Here is a 20,860-nt window from a genome sequence, read left to right as displayed (position 1 = left end):
CCTCAGGCAATTAGCGTCATAATTTTCGTATAAATTGTACATTCATTAATTGCCTACAATGTGAATAGATGGAAAGTTTCTGCATAAGTCATGATACCGAGATAATTGTGATTAGAGTTAATTATGTTGATTTATGTTTTCCAATTGTCTTTCTTCAATCAAGTTTATTTTTGTATCATTAAGATTTAATTTTCTTGTGAATGGAAAAAGTTACATTAAATTAAGAAAGTATCAACAAGATGTTTGATGCTTAATTCTTGATAAATAATAATTGTGATTCTCGATTCTCTAAATAAAAAAACGAAACATTGTTTGAAAAAATTTGAACACAAACAGTTAACTGATTCTTGGACGAAATTGTAAAAGTGTCATCAACTTGTTCCTCATTGATTGATTGTTGATTAGTTAATTTGATTTAGTTTTCTTTTCCTTCTTCATTGAGACAAATATACTTGTGAATGGACCAAGAATGAAAAAGTGAAACAGTAAACCACCAATAAAAAATGACGATAATTCAAATATAAACAAGGAGAACTGGAAAGGGAAGAAAATTGAGAGAAAAACACAATTAAGATCAACAATTAGCTAGGAAAATGAATGATTAAACTTTACCATGCTAGTATAAGTTACGATTTGATGTCTTAGTGAATTAAGTATAACAGTCATGACAGTTATATGAATACAATAAGTTGATTTTAAAATGGTAGCAATGATTGAGAAAAACTTTAATTGTTTATCCTCCTTTTCCAAATCCATTGATTTCTTTTGATTAATTTCCTGATGATTAGTTGATTCATTTTGTTTCAAGAAGCCATTTTCCTCGCTACTTTCATGAGAAATTTTCACTCTACTCAGGGCAAAGAACCAAAATATCAAACAAATTACTCGAAAAACAACCACGTAAATTGCGAGAATCAATTGATTCTGATAAGGTTCAATTAGATTGTAGTAAATTGGTTGAATGAGAAATAAGCTGAAACCAAAAGCCACAAGGTTCTCATTGATTTTCTTACAAATTGGAATCTGAAAACAAAACAAGTTAATCATAATTAGTAATTAGAAGCAAATCAAGTATTGATATTTGGTCACCTTATTAATCGTTGGTACATAATCGTTCATAATTAAGTACGTGAATAAAGTTGTACTTGAATACATCCAAAGGTGAGACATGGTTCTCAGGTAAACATGGAAAGTATGAATTTCAGTTGATCTGAAATGGAAAATATTAATTAGTCATTAAGTCTAGTAAGTAGTGTTTGTTATTAATGTTTGAACCTGTAAATTTTAGTATTGCCTTCACGCATATGCATGTGCCTGATATTGATTGTGGTAGAAAAGGAAACCAACATAATATAATGATCCGATTATGGTGATTAGATTAACTGTTAACGCAATTTTAGGATAGCGTTTATATAGAAAGACAAGAACAACGATGACCAGTAAAAGTTGACTTTCAGCCGAAACTGACCAGAAATGACCTAAACACTGAGGGAGAAATTTATTAATGTGTTTCCCGAATGAAGAAACCAAAGGTAAAAGATTCGCTTCTAGTTTTCATTTGAAGAAACCAAAATCACTTTTAATTGTGATTAATTAATTAATTCTAAGTCGAAATTAAATTTAAATCACATGTATGATGAATTTGAATTTCAAACTTCATTTCAAAAAATGAAGGTCCCAAGTCTCGTATCATTGATCTCGATTGGTATGCGAGTAAAACCATTGGGGTTTCTTCAAATGAAAACTAAATTCGAATTTTAATTTTTGGTTTATTCAATCGGGAAACACTGAATTTACTGGTTGTTACTCATGATTGATAATTAACTTACTAAATTATCTATGTCATAAACCTGATTGTTATGTAGAAAAATTGTTTTCCAAAAGTGTTTAAGACATATGTTCGATTCTCGTTCAAGTAAATTGTAAGGTCCAGATGAGAAAACCAAAGGTAGATTAACATGGATCATTAGAATAAATAAAAGCAGTAGAGATAATCTAGTTAATCATATGAATACAGAAAAAGTTATCAACAATTAAGATCAAATGAATATGAGAACGAGAATAAACTCACGAAAGCAATTTAGTTAAAGTGGAAACAATTAGCTGAGAAAATCTCGTCGTTGGTCCAACTTTTTTCCATAATTCCATGGAACGAGCGAAACCTCTAAACAATTAATTGATTAGTCTGATTTTCTTCAAAAGCGATTAGATGACACTCTGCCTTTTATAAATCTCGTAATGCTAAAAACTTTTACAGTATTACGATTGATTTAACTTACCCATATACGAATAAACCTTCAACGTACCAATCAGATGAAAGAATCGGTGCAAGAAAATTACTCACTATTCCCTTTGGAATTGGCATAGCAATGGCTGAAACTGAAGAGAATCATAAGTTCATTCATAAAAATAAATCACAATGAGTGAATTTTTGCTTGACTTACGGGTTAGCGTGATTGTCTTGTTTACTATTTGCCAGGTAATGATATGATAAGAGAGATTAACACAGTGAACAATGGACGAAAATTTCAGAAGGATCAAGATCCTATTTGAAGACCAATTCGGTTGGACAATTTGTCGATAACTTGATTTAAATGAGAGATGGTGAAACCAATTTGATTGATCGTAATTATAATTTTCATTTTTGTTGTTGTTATTTAGTTTTGATGATTTGTATTCCAAGACATTGGCGACCAATACAGTTAAGATCATTACAATTAATAAGAATCTGAAATGATGATTTTAATTGAGTTCAATTAGGTTAATAGACGTCAGTTGATGATGAAAATACTTACAAACATAATTTCTGTAAAATTGGCGCTTTGATTAGTTTATCAATGAAAGTTTCATTGACTAAACAATGATCAACACTAAACAGATCCCAATCATATGGTTTAAGAGCTAAAAATTATCATTTCATTAGTAAATTGTTAGTTGTTGTTTGTTAATCTAGTGAACGAATACTCACCATTGGAAGCGATGATTTGTAAATCATTTGATGAGCAATCAGAAGGCAAACAAAATCCTATCCTAAAACTGACTCCATATTCATATGAGATTATTTTACTTGAAGTGAAAATATTGTCACTCAAGTTAATTGTCTTATTATTTGGTAGAAATGAAGTCAAACAATAAGAAGCAAGTTGATTGTTTCCATCATAATTAATCCAATTTAATTGTTTACATTGATCAATATTACCAAAAGCCAAATAACCATAACCAGAAAAATCATCAGGTATTGAACCAGAAGCTTCAAACACTAATTCAATTATCAAATGATTAAATCAACCAAAGTTATGATTAGTGTCATGATAACAGAAACATGTTGATTAGTTAATTGTAACTGTTACTTACATTTAATTGGCCAATCTTGACCTTCACTCATTGATTGATTTACATAATTCAAACTTAATTTACACTCTTTAGTTACATTTTGATTAACTTTAAAATCATTAGAATCAATATATTCCCATAGGATATTAGTAAATCCAGTTTTAATCAAATGAGGTTGTTTAACTATCCAATCATTTGTAGATGAAACTTTTGAAACAATTAAAGTAATTGAGATAAATAATTGTAATAGATGATATTTGATTATCATGTTTATAATCAGTTGATTGAGTCACAAATCAAGTTAATCGTTGTTGTTGATTTAACGATTGTAAAATGAAAAGTTAATTGTCTAAATTATAATCAATTGTGATTATTGAAAATGAGAAAATCTCTCTGGTTCATTTGATTGAGGAAATTACTAATAATAACCTTGATTCTAATTGTCAATGTTACTTACAACCAGTTGATGACCAACACTGACCATAATCAACATAAGTTAATTGTCATCATAATTTTTCGTATAAATTGTATTCATTTATTGTCTACAATGTGAATAGTTGAAAAGTTTCTTCATCAGTTAAGATACCGAGATAATTGTAATTAGAGTTAATTATACTAGTATGTTGATAATAGAATTAATGTTTTTTAATTGTCTTTTTTTTCAATCAAGTTTATTCTGGTTTCATTCAAATTCAATTTTCTTTCCTATGGAAAAAGTTATACATTAAATAGAAAAAGTATCAACAAGATGTTTGGTTTAATTAAATTTAGAACTTGAGTTTTAAAGTAATTTCTAATTAAATTGATTCTTTAAATAAAAAAACAAAACATTGTTTGGAAAAATTTGAACACAAACAGTTAACTGATTCTTGGATGAAATTGTAAAACTATCAATAACTTGGTCTCTTATTAGTTGATTGTTGATTAGTTAATTTGTTTTAATTTTCTTCTCCTTCTTCATTGAGACAAATATACTTGTGAATGGACCAAGAATGAAAAAGTGAAACAGTAAACCACCAATAATACATGTAGTTAATTGTAATAAAACAAAGGTGAACTGAAAAGGAAAGAAAATTAAGAAAAAAAAATCATAATTAAGAACAACAATTAATTAAGACAATAAGTGATTGTAATTGACACTTTACCATGTCACCAAAAGTTACGATTTGGTGTCTTAGTGAATTAAGTATTATTGTGATCACCGTTACGTGGACACAATAAGTTGATTTTAAAATCGTAGCAACGATCGAGTAAAACTTTAATTGTTTCTCCTCCTTTTCCAAATCGATTGATTTCTTTTGATTAATTTCCTGATGATTAGTTGATTCATTTTGTTTCAAGAATCCATTTTTCTCGATATTTTCAGCAGATACTTGATTCGATTTATCAGAATTTCTACTTGCGACAAAGAACCAAAATATCAAACAAATTACTCGAAAAACAACCACGTAAATTGCGAGAATCAGTTGATTCTGATAGGGTTGAATTAGATTGTGGTAAATTGGTTGAATGAGAAATAAGCTGAAACCAAAAGCCACAAGGTTCTCATTGATTTTCTTACAAATTGGAATCTGAAAACAAAACAAGTTAATCATAATTAGTAATTAGAAGCAAATCAAGTATTGATATTTGGTTACCTTATTAATCGTTGGTACATAATCGTTCATAATCAAGTATGTGAATAAAGCTGTACTTGAATACATCCAAAGGTGAGACATGGTACTCAGGTAAACGCTGGTGGCAAAATTTTCAATTGAGCTAGAAGAGTAAATATAATGTTGATTAACTACCAGGCAGGTTAAATGTGTCATTAATTACCTGAAACTTTCATCATCACCTGCACTGAATATATGAGCTGGGTATTGATAATTATAATAGAAGTATCCAATGTAAAGTAATGAAGTAATCGAGGTAATAAGATTACATGTTAATCCAATTTTAGGGTAACGTTTATACAGAAAGACCAGTATAACGATGACCAGTAAAAGTTGAGTTTCGGCCGAAACTGACCAGAAATGGATCAAACACTGGGAGTGAAATCTATCATTAAATTATTGTCATTAATTGATATAAAAACTTACCAAGTTGTCAATATCCTTAGGATGATTGTTCTGAAGGAAAATTGTTTGCCAAAAGTTATTAAGACATTGATTTGATTCTCGTTCAAGTAAATTGTAAGGTCCAGATGAGAAAACCAAAGGTAGATTAACATGGATTATCAGAATAAATAAAAGCAGTAGAGACAATCTAGTTAATCATATGAATACAGAAAAAGTTATCAGCAATTAAGATCAAATGAATATGAGAATAAACTCACGAGAACAATTTAGTTAAAGTGGAAACAATTAGCTGAGAAAATCTCGTCGTTGGTCCAACTTTTTTCCATAATTCCATGGAACGAGCGAAACCTCTAAATAATTAACAATTCAAAGGATAATTTCATTAAGAATATGGAAATTTGTCAATCATGAAATGAGATCAATAAAACTCTGATTCCAGAAATGAATTTAAACTCACGTGTATGTGAATAAACCTTCAAGATACCAATCGCCGAAAATGAATGGGACGAACCAGTCTTTTATCGGTGCTCTTGGAAATGATTTCAAAAGAATTGCCACTGGGAGAACGAGGAAAAATCAATCAAAACAATTGTTTGAATGCTTTAATTAACTTACTTGTCAGAGTGTTCGTTTTATTAATTATGGGCCAAACAGCGATGTGGATTATAAGATTAAGCAATGAATTGTTGTCGAGTATTTGTAAAAACTAGTCCTTTTATCTGAAGACAAATTGACTTGGACAATTTGTCGATAACTTGATTTAAATGAGAGATGGTGAAACCAATTTGATTGATAATAATTATCAGTCTCATTGTTGTTGTTGTTATTTAGTTTTGATGATTTGTATTCCAAGATATTGGCGACCAATACAGTTGAGATTATTACAATTAGTAAAACTCTGGAATGAAGATTTTTAATTGAGTTTAATCAGATCACAAGAATTCAGTTAATCATCAATCATGCAAATACTTACAAACATAATTTCTGTAAAATTGAAGCTTTGATTAGTTTATCAACGAAAGTTTCATTGACTAAACAATGATCAACACTAAATAGATCCCAATCATATGGTTTAAGAGCTGAAAATTATCAATTATTAATAATTAGTAAATTGTTAGTTAACTGTTGATTTATGAATAGTAGATTATTACTTGATCGTTAATATAGTGTATTAATACTCACCATTGGAAGCAATGATTTGTAAATCATTTGATGAGCAATCAGAAGGCAAACAAAATCCAATCTTGAAACAAGCTCCATATTCACATGAGATCAATTTACTTGAAGTAAAAATATTCTCACTCAAGTTAATTGTTTTATTATTTGGTAGAAATGAAGTCAAACAATAAGAAGCAAGTTGATTGTTTCCATCATAATTAATCCAATTTAATTGTTTACATTGATCAATATTACCAAAAGCCAAATAACCATAACCAGAAAAATCATCAGGTATTGAACCAGAAGCTTCAAACACTAATTCAATTATCAAATGATTAAATCAATCAAAGTTATGATTAGTGTCATGATAACAGAAACATGTTGATTAGTTAATTGTAACTGTTACTTACATTTAATTGGCCAATCTTGACCTTCACTCATTGATTGATTTACATAATTCAAACTTAATTTACACTTTTAGTTACATTTTGATTAACTTTAAAATCATTAGAATCAATATATTCCCATAGGATATTAGTAAATCCAGTTTTAATCAAATGAGGCTGTTTAATTATCCAATCATTTGTAGATGAAACTTTTGAAACAATTAAAGTAATTGATAAATAAATAATTGTAATAGTCGATATTTGATTATCATGTTTACAATCAGTTGATAGTATCAGATCAAAGCAATAATCCAAAATCAAACATATCAATGAATTCGTTGTATCTGATTTAACAACTTTTCATTTTAGCTGAAAGTTAAAATCACAACTTATCGATAGTCCCATGGAAAAATCAATAAATTGTTTCGATAATTCATTTCGTTTGAGGAAAGTGATCAAAATAAGTATTAACAATTACCTTGATTCTATTGCTCAATGTTAATGACAATCAGTCGATGGTCAACACTGCCCATAATCAAAACAAGTCTAATCAATGTTAATAATTAAGTGCAAGTTTTACAATCAAATCAACAGGTTTCAAATGCTGATTTAACTGCTTCAGGCGATTATCGTCACAATTTAACAATCAAATTTTCCAACGATATAAATGGACATTATAATTATTTATTGACCTCAATGTGTTTCTACATTTGAATTGTGATAATTAAGATTAGAGTTAATCGTGTTGATATTAATAGAATAGAATTTATTTCCCAATTGATTTTTTCTTCAATACAGTAATTGAGTTAATTGTAGATTGTTAATCATTGTGATTTAATTTTCTTCCTCATGAAAACAGTTATACTAGTAAATGGGCCGAGGATAAAAAAATGAAACAATAAACCACCAAATATACAGAGAATCAATTGAAATACCATAAGAATCAACTAAATACAATTAAAAATTAGATGGATTAAGAGATTAATAGAAAATATTGATTAAGGGAAGTTAATTAGTTAATTTACCAATTGATAAGGTGATGTTATCGGCCGACGCAATGAATTGTAAGAAATGGTCAATATCGTTATATGGATACAATAAGTTGACCTTAAAATCGTAGCGATTATTGTATAGAATTTTAATTTTCTCATTTGTTCAACTGAATTAATTGATTTCTTTTCATAACAATTAGAATTGTAACTAATCATTGGACCATTAATACTCTTTAATTTTCCATTAGAGTTTAATCCATTGGAATGAGACTTTGGCTCTTCCGGTCGATCGAAAACTTTTTTAGCTTCGTCGGTCATTCGAAAGCCACAAAATAAGAAAAATACTATCATGAAGAGTCGATGTACCACCGAGTAAATTGCGAGAATCAGCTGATTCTGATAAGGTTTAATTAGCCTCAGGTAAATTGGTTGGAAGAGAAAAAGTAAAACACAAAATGGAACCATTTTCGTATTGATGCTCCTAAGAATAGGAAACTTATTCGAGAAAAAAAAAATGGAATTAGCTAATTGTTCTGAGAATTTCCCCTCAAGCTAATTGATTACCTTGATAATCGTTGGAACATAATTGTTCATAATTAAGTAGGTGCACAATACGGTTGTACAATAGATCCAAAGATGAGTCGATGAGCGTGTATACAGATTAACATTATAATCTTCAATTGCTCTGGAAGCAAATGGATTAAGAGTAAAAGATTTTGATAAAAGTTGTAATTGTTAGATTCTAATACTTACTTTATATTAGTAATCCCTTCACTTATTAGATGAGCTGAATGTTGATTATGATAATAAAGGAAACCAACATAGTATAGCGATCCGATTATAGTGATTAGATTAACTGTTAATCCAATTTTAGGGTAACGTTTATACAGAAATACAAGTAAAACGATGACCAGTAAACATTGACTTTCGACTGAAACTGACCAAAAGTGACCTAAACACTGAGAGCGGTTGTTAAAGGGTTGAGACTAACATCTAATCAACAATTAACTTACTTGTTGATTAACGTTTTTGGCTTGATTGTTGGTTAGAAAAACAGTTTGCCAAAAGAAACCAAGACAAGAGTTTGAAGCCTTTTCTGCCATATTTAAAGGTCCAGAGGAGATCAAAGGTAGATTAACATGGATAATTAAAATGGTCGTGATTAAAACAGATAAACTGAAAAATTATCGGCAAAACAATTAACTAATTTTCTGATCAATTTGGAAACAATAGTTTAACTCACGAAAGCAATTTAGTAAAAGTGGAAACAATTAACTGTTTTAATGTTGTTTTTGGTCCGATTCGCTTCCAAGTTTCTAAAGAGCGACCAAATCCTCTTAATTAGAAAAGATGGTTAGTTAATTTGAATAAGTTGAGAAATTAATTGCTGATTATTACCCGTATGCGAATATCCCTTCAAAGTACCAATCAGAAAGTGTTATGGAAAATATCAAATTATCATCGAGTTGTAATTGACTTTTATAAGGAAAATCTGAAAGCAAAAAAGATTCAGTTCAGATGAAGGGACAATTCGAATGGTTAATTTAATTACTGAAAATTGTCACCGCATTCAGAAGTATTGGAACACTAATCATATGTGTGATTATTACGATGATATGAAGCATAGTTGAGTATTGTAATAAATTGATCATTTTATTAGAAGACCAATTCGGTTGGACAATTTGTCGATAACTTGATTTAAATGAGAGATGATAAAACCAATTTGATTGATCATAATTATCAGTCTCATTGTTGTTGTTGTTATTTAGTTTTGATGATTTGTATTCCAAGATATTGGCGACCAATACAGTTGAGATTATTACAATTAGTAAGACTCTGGAATGAGGATTTTAATTGAGTTTAATTAGGTTAATAGACTTCAGTTGATGATGTATTAGGTTTTTCAGAACTGAAAAATAAAAAATACTTACAAACATAATTTCTGTAAAATTGGAGCTTTGATTAGTTTATCAACGAAAGTTTCATTGACTAAACAATGATCAACACTAAATAGATCCCAATCATATGGTTTAAGAGCTGAAAATTATCAATTAATTAGTAAATTGTTAGTTGTTATTAATTTGAATGAATACTTACCATTAGAAGCGATGATTTGTAAATCATTTGATGAGCAATCAGAAGGCAAACAAAATCCAATCTTGAAACAAGCTCCATATTCACATGAGATCAATTTCTTTGAAGTGAAAATATTGTCACTCAAGTTAATTGTTTTATTATTTGGTAGAAATGAAGTCAAACAATAAGAAGCAAGTTGATTGTTTCCATCATAATTAATCCAATTTAATTGTTTACATTGATCAATATTACCAAAAGCCAAATAACCATAACCAGAAAAATCATCAGGTATTGAACCAGAAGCTTCAAACACTAATTCAATTATCAAATGATTAAATCAATCAAAGTTATGATTATTGTCATGATAACAGAAACATGTTGATTAGTTAATTGTAACTGTTACTTACATTTAATTGGCCAATCTTGACCTTCACTCATTGATTGATTTACATAATTCAAACTCAATTTACACTCTTTGGTTACATTTTGATTAACTTTAAAATCATTAGAATCAACATATTCCCATAGGATATTAGTAAATCCAGTTCTAATTAGATGAGGCTGTTTAATTATCCAATTATTTGAAGATGATACTCTTGATATAGAGGCTACTAAGGTAACTAATAATTTAATTAAATTCATCTCTCATCAGGAAAATACAATTTGATTTCGCAAAAGCCTACAATCAACGTGAATACAATTCCAGCCAACAAACAAATCACACAAATTTTAATGAGAAATTAATTGTCCCAACTTTCTAGACAATATAAAATTCATAAAGATAAAAATCCAGGAACTAATAATAAATTTCAAGTTGTAATTTCTTAGAATTTATAATTTTAATTTTAACTAAAATTCATTTCGATTATCCTTAAGTTGATGATTATCATCGGACATTTAATAGCAATCAAACGAAAAATTATAAAACAATTTAGCCAATTAAAAAATCGTTATCAAATGTTAATGACATAAATATGTAGGAACAATTAGTTGATTGTCATCTCTCTTTAACTTGATTACTTACAATTGTTAATAATAGACCATCAATTAAAAAGTAAAAAATAAACAACTAACGATAAAAAAAACTTACTAGAATCAACGAAACAAGGTTATCAAGTTTATCAAGTTCAATTCAGATAAAATTAATCAACTAATCAAAACGAAAATGATTAATAACATTTTCCATTCAGTATAACAATTAACTCATCATATTCACTATCAAACACTTTGATTACAGGAAAAACCTTTCATAAAGTGCAAAAAACTGGCTCAAAACTATTCATGATACAAATTGTGAAACAGAATCAATCAAATTACTCAATTTTTAAACAATTAGCTAATTATTCAATCACACAATTAACAGTTGATTACATTATCTAACTCAAATTAACCGCGACTTTGCTAATCCATAAAATCATTCGGTTGCTAGGCAACCATAAAGTGCCCTCTATAGGAAAACAAGTTGACTAATTTTATTGAGATTTTGTTTTCTAAAAATCAAAACAAATTGTTAATTAAGATGTTTCTTTTTGTCCTTTTGATCAATGATTGATAAACTTTAATTAATATAAGTGTTAATATAGGTTGGACCAGACGCCTTGAGAAAATTATAATGATAACTCGAAGTCGCCGAGCTGCTTTAAATTCATCTTCTAAATCATCTTCATCTTCAAATTCATCTTTCAACTCACCATCATCAACATCTAAACATAACAATAATATCAACAATAATAATGTTATTCTCAATAATCCTGATACAATCAATGGAATTGGTTTAAATTTTGATCATTGTAACAATAGTATTTTAAGACGATCATCAAGAAGATTAACTACCAGTACCAATGAAAATTTTACCGGTTTAGTTAGTCATGATCAACAACCACCACCAAATGGTAATACAATTGAAGATATTGTTAAAGATGTTGTTGGAAATATTGTTGATTATGTTTCGGAACCAGGATTAAAAGAATCGTTATCTTCAGCTGATTGTCCGGCATCTTTTTCAAACAATATAACTACAGGAATACAATCAAAAGATTTATCTTCTAGTTTTCTTCATTGTAACGAAAGTTCAATCTTCAATCAGCAATCATCTCCATCATCTAATAGTTATTATCCTGGTAATGTTGATTGTAATGAATTTGATGAAAGTGATTCTTGTAATCAAATTGAAGCAATTACATGTGAGGTATTGGTTTTGGTAAGTTAACATTGGATTAAATTAGAAAAGAAAAGTCAATGTGGTAAATGGTTTTTTTTTCTAATTTTATTTTCTATTTCTCTTTCTCTAGATGTTGATATGTCCGAAGATGATTGTGGACGATGTCCAGTTTGCGGACTTTATGGTAGACTTGGTTTCGAAGGTCATTTAGGTGATAGATTGGGAAAAGTCTGTTCCAAAACTTGTGTTGATAAATTACAAATCAATGGAAAAGCTTGTGTATGTGTCGCTTGTGGTAAACGTATTGCCTCAGATTCTCAAGGATATTTGGCAAATTTTGGAGCTGAAAGGTCAACCCTTTGCTCGGAAGAGTGTTTACTTAAATTTGAGAGAGAAAATGAGCCTTTGCAAAAATGTTACAGTTGTAAAAAAGAAATTCAATCAAAAGAAGATGGAAATCTATCAATCTTCTATTGGCAAACAATGGAATTTTGTTCTCCCGAATGTATTGAAAATTTGCAACAATTTTGGGGTAAAAAGTGTGCTAATTGTGATTGTCCGGTTCCCCAACAATCACTGGGAAAATATTCTGTCCGATTTGGAAATGTAATTAAACAATTTTGTCATGGTTCGTGTCTTGAGCAATACAAGAAAGCAGTTAAAGTTTGTGCATATTGTCAAGTTAATTTATCCGGTAAGTTAATTTCTTTTGTCGATTCTAATTTTCAATTTGATTCTTCAATTACAATTTTCCTATTTCTTTCATTCTCTTCTTCAGGCTGCATGTCAACTTGTACTTCGGTCACCGGAAGCTCCAGTACTAAGCGTATTCGTGAATTTTGTGATCCCATTTGCCGATCACATTATCTTCAAATGGTTTCACTTCGGAACAGTTCAACGAGTAACATTGGTAACGGTGAAGGTGCTTTTTCCAGTCCCGCTGTTCAATGTTGCCAATGTTCCCGAATAGTTGAGAAAAGTAGTTGCCTTGATGTTATTTTTCGAGGTAGAAAATTTCTCATCTGTAGTACTTTCTGTCTTTCCGCTTTCAAATTTTCTTTCGATGTAACCAAAATAATCTGTGAAAGTTGTTCCAAATATGGTTGGTCCTCAAGATCGGCAAATATACTCCATTATTCGGGATTCACGAAAATCTTCTGCTCACGGAAATGTCTTCAAATGCATGTTCTCAAAATCCGTCGAATTCAATCATGTTTAACCTGCAACGTGAAAAAGTATAACTTTGACCTGGTGGAAAAATATGATTCCATCTCGGGTGATTCGAAACTTTTCTGTTCAACCTTTTGTTATTCCGCATTTGAACATTACGAATCTCAATCAAAGGTTAAAGACTCTAAATCTTTCTGCGATTGGTGTAGGAAACTTGCACGATTACCATTTCATATTCCCTCCCCTGAGAAAACAGTTAGAAATTTTTGTACATATTCTTGTGTTCTTGCTCATCAACGTCACGAATCATCTAGTGGACAATTTGGTTTTGACAATATGATCCATCCAAGATTAAACCAACATGCAACCAAATCAACTATCCCAACCAGTGATTCAACCTTTAAACAACCTGGGACCAGCTCTTCAATTGATTATCGTCAATCACAATTAAACTTGGATAATAGATTATCAAAGTCAAATTGTGGTTCCGATCTGATGAGATCAACGGGTTTTCCATCTTCATCCCAATCACCCCCAGTTCCAGCACCTTCACTACCATCATCACCCACTCTATCACCCTCAAGATCATCATCATCATCATCATCCTTTTCCCCATCTTTACCATTTGTATCATCTTTTTCATCTAATACAATCAACGGTCTACAACGTTCATACCCAACAAGGTCAAAAACATTATTAAAACATGATGGTAACGGTACTTCATCAGCAACCTCATCAACAAGACCTTTAACTCACCATGATCATAATTTAAACACCAAATCAACTGTTCCATCCCCATTTTTTAATAACAATAATTTAAGTAAGAAAGGTGATAATCGTTACAATTCAAATGATTTATCATCTTCAACCGGATTACAATCACCATCAACATCTACCAATCATAAAAATTTGGGACTTTCATCACCATACATTTTAGATGCTTCCTCTGTAGTTGGTAATGTTGCCGATAAGTCAACAATGTGGCAACCCTCACGAAGGTCAAAGGCAACGCTTTGCCGACCCGTTAGAAAAAGTTGTCACACTCAAACCGATGTTTTAAGTCAAAATTGTCCAACAACAACACCGAGCACTATTGATGAAAATGGACCAGATGATAAGGCAACTAAATATATTCCAGTTCCAATATTTGTACCATTTTTTGTCCCAATACCAATTCCTGTTCCCATTGGAATGGCTTCGTTATTTCCCCTTCCTTTACCAACTCCAATTCCTTTTGGATTCCCAATAGATTCACGATTAACATCAAACAAATCAAATGAATCTATTGATAATGATGAAATTTCTGATGATCATGAAAATCTTCTTAAAGATGATGTCAAGTCCCAGCAACAGTCGTCACCATCTCCATGTCCATCTCCATCTTCACCTCACTCTCTACCAACAATAACTACGACAACAGAATTACCGAAAATAAACAATTCCAAAGAAACGAATCGTAAACGATCAAGGACCTCTAACAGGTCACATTCCGTTGATTCCGTTGAAATCAAAGCCGATAAATTGTCAAGTGAATATCAACAAACAACCAAAACAAATGACTCGAAAACTGTTAAACCCGTTAGACTTAAACGAAACGCTCAAGATTATCCTGATCGTAATAATTTCAATCAGAATACCCTAAGTGGTAATAACAATAATAATAACAATAATAATAACGATAATAATTGTGACGATAGTGATAACTGTTCAAATACCTCTTCATCTGATGACCGAGAGAAGACAAAAAGACGAAGAGTGACCATATCAACACATGGATGACAAATTCGTTAATCACTTAATGGTTACTAAATTATTAACTAATTGGTTTCTAATTACATTTTGAGAACTGTTAAAATTTGTAAACTAATTTAAAGATCAATGTCTCTAGTCTCCAGGAGCTCGAACATCATAACTATCATATAAATTATGTTCCCAAGTTAAATTATCTCTGACTGAGATGAATTAAATTAAATTGTAAAAGCCTTTTTTTTCACTATTTCCCATTTTCCTCTCACAATCACCAAATCCAATTGAATTTAATTCAATCAAATCAATTGGTATCAATCATGAGCTTTTTCCCACTGTGACTATTGGTCATTTTAAATTAATCACTCGCCTGATGATGATTCACACTCATTAATTAATTATCTCTGTCATTTATTTAACTCATTTCCAAAATTGAGTTTTTCATTTATAAAATTTAAACACAACTAAACTTTGTAAACACAATTTAATTACAATCCTTGATTAATATTTAGTTGGTAAAAATTTAATTTGGACATTTAATTCAATATCTTTCACATTGATTATTTATTACAAACAATTTAATTTAGTTTTAATCAAAAACTAACGGAAATCAATAGTTATACAAATAATTTATCAACATCGAAATGAAATTTTTTGTCCAAAATAAGTTAATTGTTACAATTTACTTGATTGTAATTCAATCAAACAATAAAGTATCACTCTAAATGAAACTTTCCACTGATTAACCAATATTTTCACTGTTAATTGTAATATGAATCAAATCAATTGATTATTATCATTTACACAATCTTTTAATCACTCTAATAGTTAATCAAGATAATTAGTGACCTCCATCAAATGATTGGGAAATAATTGAAAATGAAACTTTGATTAGCACAAGTGAATACATTAAATTATATTGTGTAGTTAAGGTTACGATCAAATTTAATGATTAACCAGGAATAGCAATTGATGATAATGATGATGAAGATGAAGATGAGAAGAGTAAATTTTTAGGGCAATATTAACCCTCCGGGCAAATTGTTTATAACTGTAAATGTATCGATGTCTCAAATGATGAGAATCATTATCATCCTCATCATCTTAATCATCTTCATGATGGTCAGTCCCTCATCTCATTTGATGATGAAAAAAAAATGAAGGTTAAACTAAATACTAAAGAGATCATCATCCTTACAACTAGTTGATTGTAAATTGTATCACAACAATTTAGTAATTGTAGTTTTCATGTTTCACAATCAGTTGATTTACAATCAATTTCTAGTGAATGTTGTTTGTTAATTACATCCACTGGTCAAGTTTAATCTCGTGTCCAAGCGGATTTTCAATGGATTTAAATGTGTGATTCAATTTAAATGATTTAATTACTCGATCATCTGATAATTTATGACAATTTATATTTCAATTTTGAACCATTGGATTATATTTATCATCTTAATTTCTGACTCTTTGTTGTACATATAAAAAGTTAATTATGAAGTTCGGTGTATTCTTAATGATTTATTTACTTTCCAGTGTTTGTTTAATTATCCAAAGTGATGGAGCAATTAGAATTTCTAGAAGAAAATTAAAATTACTCAAAAAATTGGCGGTAATTTTGTTCCTTGGAAAGAATAGAAAAATTTACACTGTTCCATTTCCTCTTCCGTTACCATTACCGTAAGTAGAATTGATAAATAATCAAGAGAATGATTTAATTCATTGATTGATTAAAAATTCTAATCAACCAATGATCAGATTAATTGGTAACAATTTGTATCAGAATCTAGAACTTTAAAGTTAAAGGTTTAAATTGTTGTTCTAGTTAATGATTGACACTCGAAATCTTTAATCAATAGTTACCTTTGTGATTAAAGATCGGAGAGTTAATTGCTACCATTTGATTTGATTGATCACCTTGAAGAGTATGTTAATTGTTAGGTTTAGATAAAAATAACTATTAGATGATTTAAATTGTGATTAACGAAAATTTTTCCTTTCTTTGTGAAAGTGTAACTTGAATCAAAAAAAAAGGTATAATTTAAAAATAAATCAACAACCATTAACTAAATCAGTTGAAACTAATCAAAAACCTGAAATTCACAATCATCATCATCAAATTAGATGAACTACATTTAATTGAGGCTAAATTGTCTTCTACTAATTACAATTAAAAATAAAAAGTAAAACCAATAATAATATTTTTCCTCTTCTTTTTTTCATATCAAATGATATTCATCTCTTAATTAACTAAATGACTACTTGATTGTTGGAGAGACAATTGAATAATATGATGATCATTGACCATCATACTGACCACTTTCTCTACTAATTAACTTTATTCTAATCTAATTCTAAAGGGTAATTAACAAAGTACAACCGATTATTTATCGACAACGAGTTCCTTATCCGGTCGAGGTTCCAGTTCCGGTTCCTTATGCTGAACCAGTTCCGTATCCAGTTGAAGTACCAATTGATGACCATCCAGTTGACCGTCCATATGATGATTATTCAGATGAAAGTGATGCAGATGACATGATGGAGACCAGAGGTCATCAAAGTTACGGTGGTCGACCAGTTAATTACAATTCAAATTACAATCGTTACAATAACAATTATCCTCATCGTCGCAATACTGTTGCCGCTTCAACACCTTCATCAACCTTGACCACAATCAACAACAATCAGCCCAACAGATATTATCAACAACAACAACAACAACCGCAACAGTATAATGGTCAATATAATAACAATCAAAATCGATACAATCAATACAATCAATACAATCAACAATCAAATCAAATGAACAAAAGATATTAGCTGATGACCAAGAATTAACCATTTCTATTTATTGATCTACTTATATATTTATCATTTTCTTCATTCCAATAAAAGAAACAAATTAACTTGATTAAACAAGAAGAAAATAAATTGTATCTCTTAACCTTTGTGCGCTCTGATTATTATTATTAGTAAATTGATCAACTTTTATTTAGAAAATTTGATCGAAAAGTTCGTTAACCAAACGCTAGATGGCGACACAGAGAAAGAAAATTTTCTTTTCTATTAATTTTATTAATTTGTTTTCCTTTAATTTTGGTCTTTCAATTTTTAATTGTTTTCGGTTTGATTTCTTCAATTTTTTAATAATTCTAATTGTTGTTACAAAGACAATTGTGACAATGGAATTTGATTTATTCTCTTTGGTAAAACAACAATACTTTCGGAGAGTATTTCTTAACATGTTTACATTTCTTCACTTATTGTTGACTTTTGACTAATTGTGATTGTTGTTGTTTGGTGATTTCGGCCTACAATTTAACAATGATTGTCAAATTGATTGGCAATTTAGTGGTCACATTAAGTATAAGGTGGTTGATTGATTAATGTTGATTGTGAATCTCTATTACTTGATCACCAGGATTTAATTGTGTCTTTGAAAATATTGTTTTAATCCTTGAGATTTATATGGTTACCGGTTGGACATGATGATTGGTGTTATTTCATCACAATAAATTGGATTAAATTTTGACAATTTTGCTTTTAATTTGGTGTTTTCCATCACTTCAACAATTTAATGGATAATAATCCTGAAGACCAGCAAAAGGATAATGATGAGGATAAGGATTCTCAACATGAAAGATTAAGACAAAGATTAATATCTAAACGGCCTTCTGATAATCATCAATGTACCATTTGTCTTAATCCAATTCGTGATCTATCATTTGCCGATTGTTGTTTACATCCATTCTGCCGTTCATGTATCATTGAATGGTCAAAAAGGTCAAACAATTGTCCTGTTTGTCGAACCACTTTCAATAACGTATTGACCAATATTCAACCTGATTCCAATCATGATTCTATTCCAATTGAACCGCCACCAGAAATGAATGGACCTGTTCCCTTTATCAATATTGTTCGAGACATTATGGTCTCTCCCGATGGCCGAAGTACAGTGGTCAGAACACGGGTTATCAACGAAGAAGGTACAACCGAAATAACGGAAGTCAGAGGAACCGGAAGACAATCACCATTGGCCTCGATTGGTCCCAACCCTTCATCTACCAACGAAGGACTTAGTCGTATGTTTTTTTTGCGATTTTCTCACAATTCAAATCGATAAACTAAAAATGATTTGACGATCTTTTACATTTTTTTTATCTTAGGATTTATCGGTAATCTATCGGCGGCACCACGAGAACAACAACAGTCAGCAGTCGAAACCGATGAAGTAGATCGATTCATGGGATTATTATTTCGGAGTTTATTGTCTCCTGAACCTTTATCTGCTGTTTCTTTCGCTGAGAACCCAGCGCAGGCTCGAATAACCCGAATGAATAGCCCTGGATCAGTTTCATCAGTTCGAATGGGCAATCAACCTCGTCGTCCAGTACCCTTTCCAAACGTTCGTCCATCATTTCGTCCTCGAGGTCAGCATCACGCGAAAACTCATCCACCAATGTTTCCACGAGTACCAAAATCAGTTTCACCAGCGATGATTAACCGATCAAAACAAACGCACAAAATTATACCTCAAGAATCGTTGGCCACAGTGAAAACCCTTCCAGCCCAATTATCGACTCAACATTCAACATCACCAAAAAGTTCCCTATTCTCATTACCACCACCACAACAACACCAACCGAAATCAATGTCCATCGGTTTAACCAAATCCCGATTCTCAAAAAGTCTTACCCAAGACCAAAGTCGATCCAATGAAGAAGATCAACAACAAGGCCAATACCAACAACGATCCCGACGAATCTTCGGAAAAAATGTTCCCAAATCGAAAGATGAACAATCTGAGAACAAAAAACCACCCAAACCCTCATAAGATTAATTATCATTCAACTAAATTAACCTCTCCTAATAATCAACCAAACAAACAAATCCACCCACCAACCCCTACACAAAACCCACCATCCTCTTAAAATTCAAGCCCAATCCTTAATCATCATCATCATCATCATCACTAGTTGCAATTAATTTGTCACCAATAGGAAACTAATGCCAACCATAGTTAACAATTAACAAGTCAACAATCAAGGAGAAGCAAAAAAAAACTATCACAATATCAGAATAATGATACAATACCAGTGACTGATTTTCTTGAATGAGAAAACAAAATCAGTAGTTTAATAGTTTAAACAGAATCAAGAAAGAATGACAATTAACAGTAACAACACCATGATGATGATAATGATAACTTTCCAAGTGATATGATATTTTTTCCACCTTCCCACTCACCCACCTTGAAGAAAAAAAAACACTCCACTTACTATAAATTGAGAAAAAAAGAGCATTAAATTGTTATTTTCATGGACTAATGATTCCTATGTTATAATAATTGTCACCCTGTTTGGAAGTGCTTTTGTTATCCAGTCCATGTTTGCAATGAGTTTTCCAAAGACTTTTATCTTCATCTTCATCATCTCAATCTACTCACAACAATTGAGAGAGAGGGAGAGAGAGAGAGAGATGTTTATCTTGACGGAGAAAAAGATGTCAACAATTACAAGACAATCTAAATTGTTTACCACCAAGAGAATGAGAAAAAGAAAAATGTTTTTTAATTGTTGCCGTTGTTCTGGTAAAATGATTTGTAACTTATGAGTAACACAATGTTACAGATAATCTGTTAATCTGTTAATCCACCTGATTCATTTATCACCTTAAATTCAAAATTACATGAAGAGTTTTCACTTTTGAATCAATCAAAAAACAAAAAATTGATTGTGATCAAGGAAACGCGAGAAAAAAAAAGTTCAATCAGTTCCC

At 30.3% G+C, this 20,860-nt stretch overlaps 5 protein-coding genes across 8 annotated transcripts; 3 read left to right on the top strand and 2 right to left on the bottom strand.

The window, feature by feature from the left end:
* Positions 1-144: 144 nt before the first annotated feature.
* LOC128396640 (uncharacterized) lies at positions 145-7,366 on the bottom strand. 4 transcript variants are annotated; one of them, XM_053357256.1, is made up of 11 exons: positions 6,962-7,366; positions 6,576-6,866; positions 6,367-6,472; positions 2,445-2,728; positions 2,280-2,379; positions 2,072-2,164; positions 1,830-1,995; positions 1,276-1,485; positions 1,090-1,210; positions 613-1,023; positions 145-534 (listed from the first exon to the last, which is right to left on the bottom strand). In XM_053357256.1, the coding sequence occupies exons 1-8, from the start codon at positions 6,990-6,992 to the stop codon at positions 1,297-1,299; spliced, it is 1,260 nt and encodes a 419-aa protein (XP_053213231.1). In that variant the 5' UTR covers positions 6,993-7,366; the 3' UTR covers positions 145-534; positions 613-1,023; positions 1,090-1,210; positions 1,276-1,296. The 4 variants fall into 4 exon arrangements, with proteins under 4 accessions (XP_053213231.1, XP_053213230.1, XP_053213233.1 ...); XM_053357255.1 differs by lacking the exons at positions 6,367-6,472; positions 6,576-6,866; positions 6,962-7,366 and adding exons at positions 2,796-2,901; positions 2,969-3,259; positions 3,355-3,811; XM_053357258.1 differs by lacking the exons at positions 145-534; positions 613-1,023; positions 1,090-1,210; ... (4 more) ...; positions 2,445-2,728; positions 6,962-7,366 and adding exons at positions 3,969-4,390; positions 4,479-4,904; positions 4,971-5,091; ... (3 more) ...; positions 5,851-5,950; positions 6,009-6,291 and having other exon boundaries at positions 6,367-6,441; positions 6,576-6,695.
* Positions 7,367-7,686: 320 nt separating this feature from the next.
* Positions 7,687-10,719, bottom strand: LOC128394701 (uncharacterized). The gene is made up of 11 exons (XM_053355064.1): positions 10,413-10,719; positions 10,027-10,317; positions 9,861-9,966; positions 9,482-9,765; positions 9,328-9,421; positions 9,173-9,265; positions 8,943-9,105; positions 8,683-8,888; positions 8,494-8,614; positions 7,963-8,424; positions 7,687-7,884 (listed from the first exon to the last, which is right to left on the bottom strand). Exons 1-11 carry the CDS (start codon positions 10,645-10,647, stop codon positions 7,762-7,764), a joined length of 2,178 nt encoding a protein of 725 aa, XP_053211039.1. The 5' UTR covers positions 10,648-10,719; the 3' UTR covers positions 7,687-7,761.
* Positions 10,720-11,482: 763 nt separating this feature from the next.
* On the top strand, positions 11,483-15,622 carry LOC128396627 (uncharacterized). Its single transcript, XM_053357240.1, has 3 exons — positions 11,483-12,205; positions 12,236-12,860; positions 12,945-15,622. Exons 1-3 carry the CDS (start codon positions 11,618-11,620, stop codon positions 15,113-15,115), a joined length of 3,384 nt encoding a protein of 1,127 aa, XP_053213215.1. The 5' UTR covers positions 11,483-11,617; the 3' UTR covers positions 15,116-15,622.
* Positions 15,623-16,251: 629 nt separating this feature from the next.
* Positions 16,252-18,655, top strand: LOC128396672 (homeobox protein 2-like). The gene is made up of 2 exons (XM_053357293.1): positions 16,252-16,762; positions 17,443-18,655. Exons 1-2 carry the CDS (start codon positions 16,578-16,580, stop codon positions 17,900-17,902), a joined length of 645 nt encoding a protein of 214 aa, XP_053213268.1. The 5' UTR covers positions 16,252-16,577; the 3' UTR covers positions 17,903-18,655.
* LOC128396670 (uncharacterized) lies at positions 18,209-20,844 on the top strand. Its single transcript, XM_053357290.1, has 2 exons — positions 18,209-19,164; positions 19,249-20,844. The coding sequence occupies exons 1-2, from the start codon at positions 18,660-18,662 to the stop codon at positions 19,914-19,916; spliced, it is 1,173 nt and encodes a 390-aa protein (XP_053213265.1). The 5' UTR covers positions 18,209-18,659; the 3' UTR covers positions 19,917-20,844.
* The last annotated feature ends 16 nt before the right edge of the window (positions 20,845-20,860 follow it).

This window comes from Panonychus citri, unplaced genomic scaffold, assembly GCF_014898815.1.
Source record: "Panonychus citri isolate SS breed McGregor unplaced genomic scaffold, ASM1489881v1 Contig00023, whole genome shotgun sequence".
Lineage (NCBI taxonomy): Eukaryota > Metazoa > Arthropoda > Arachnida > Trombidiformes > Tetranychidae > Panonychus > Panonychus citri.
Note: the sequence above shows the minus strand (reverse complement) of the source record. Positions and strands in the feature narration are given on the sequence as shown.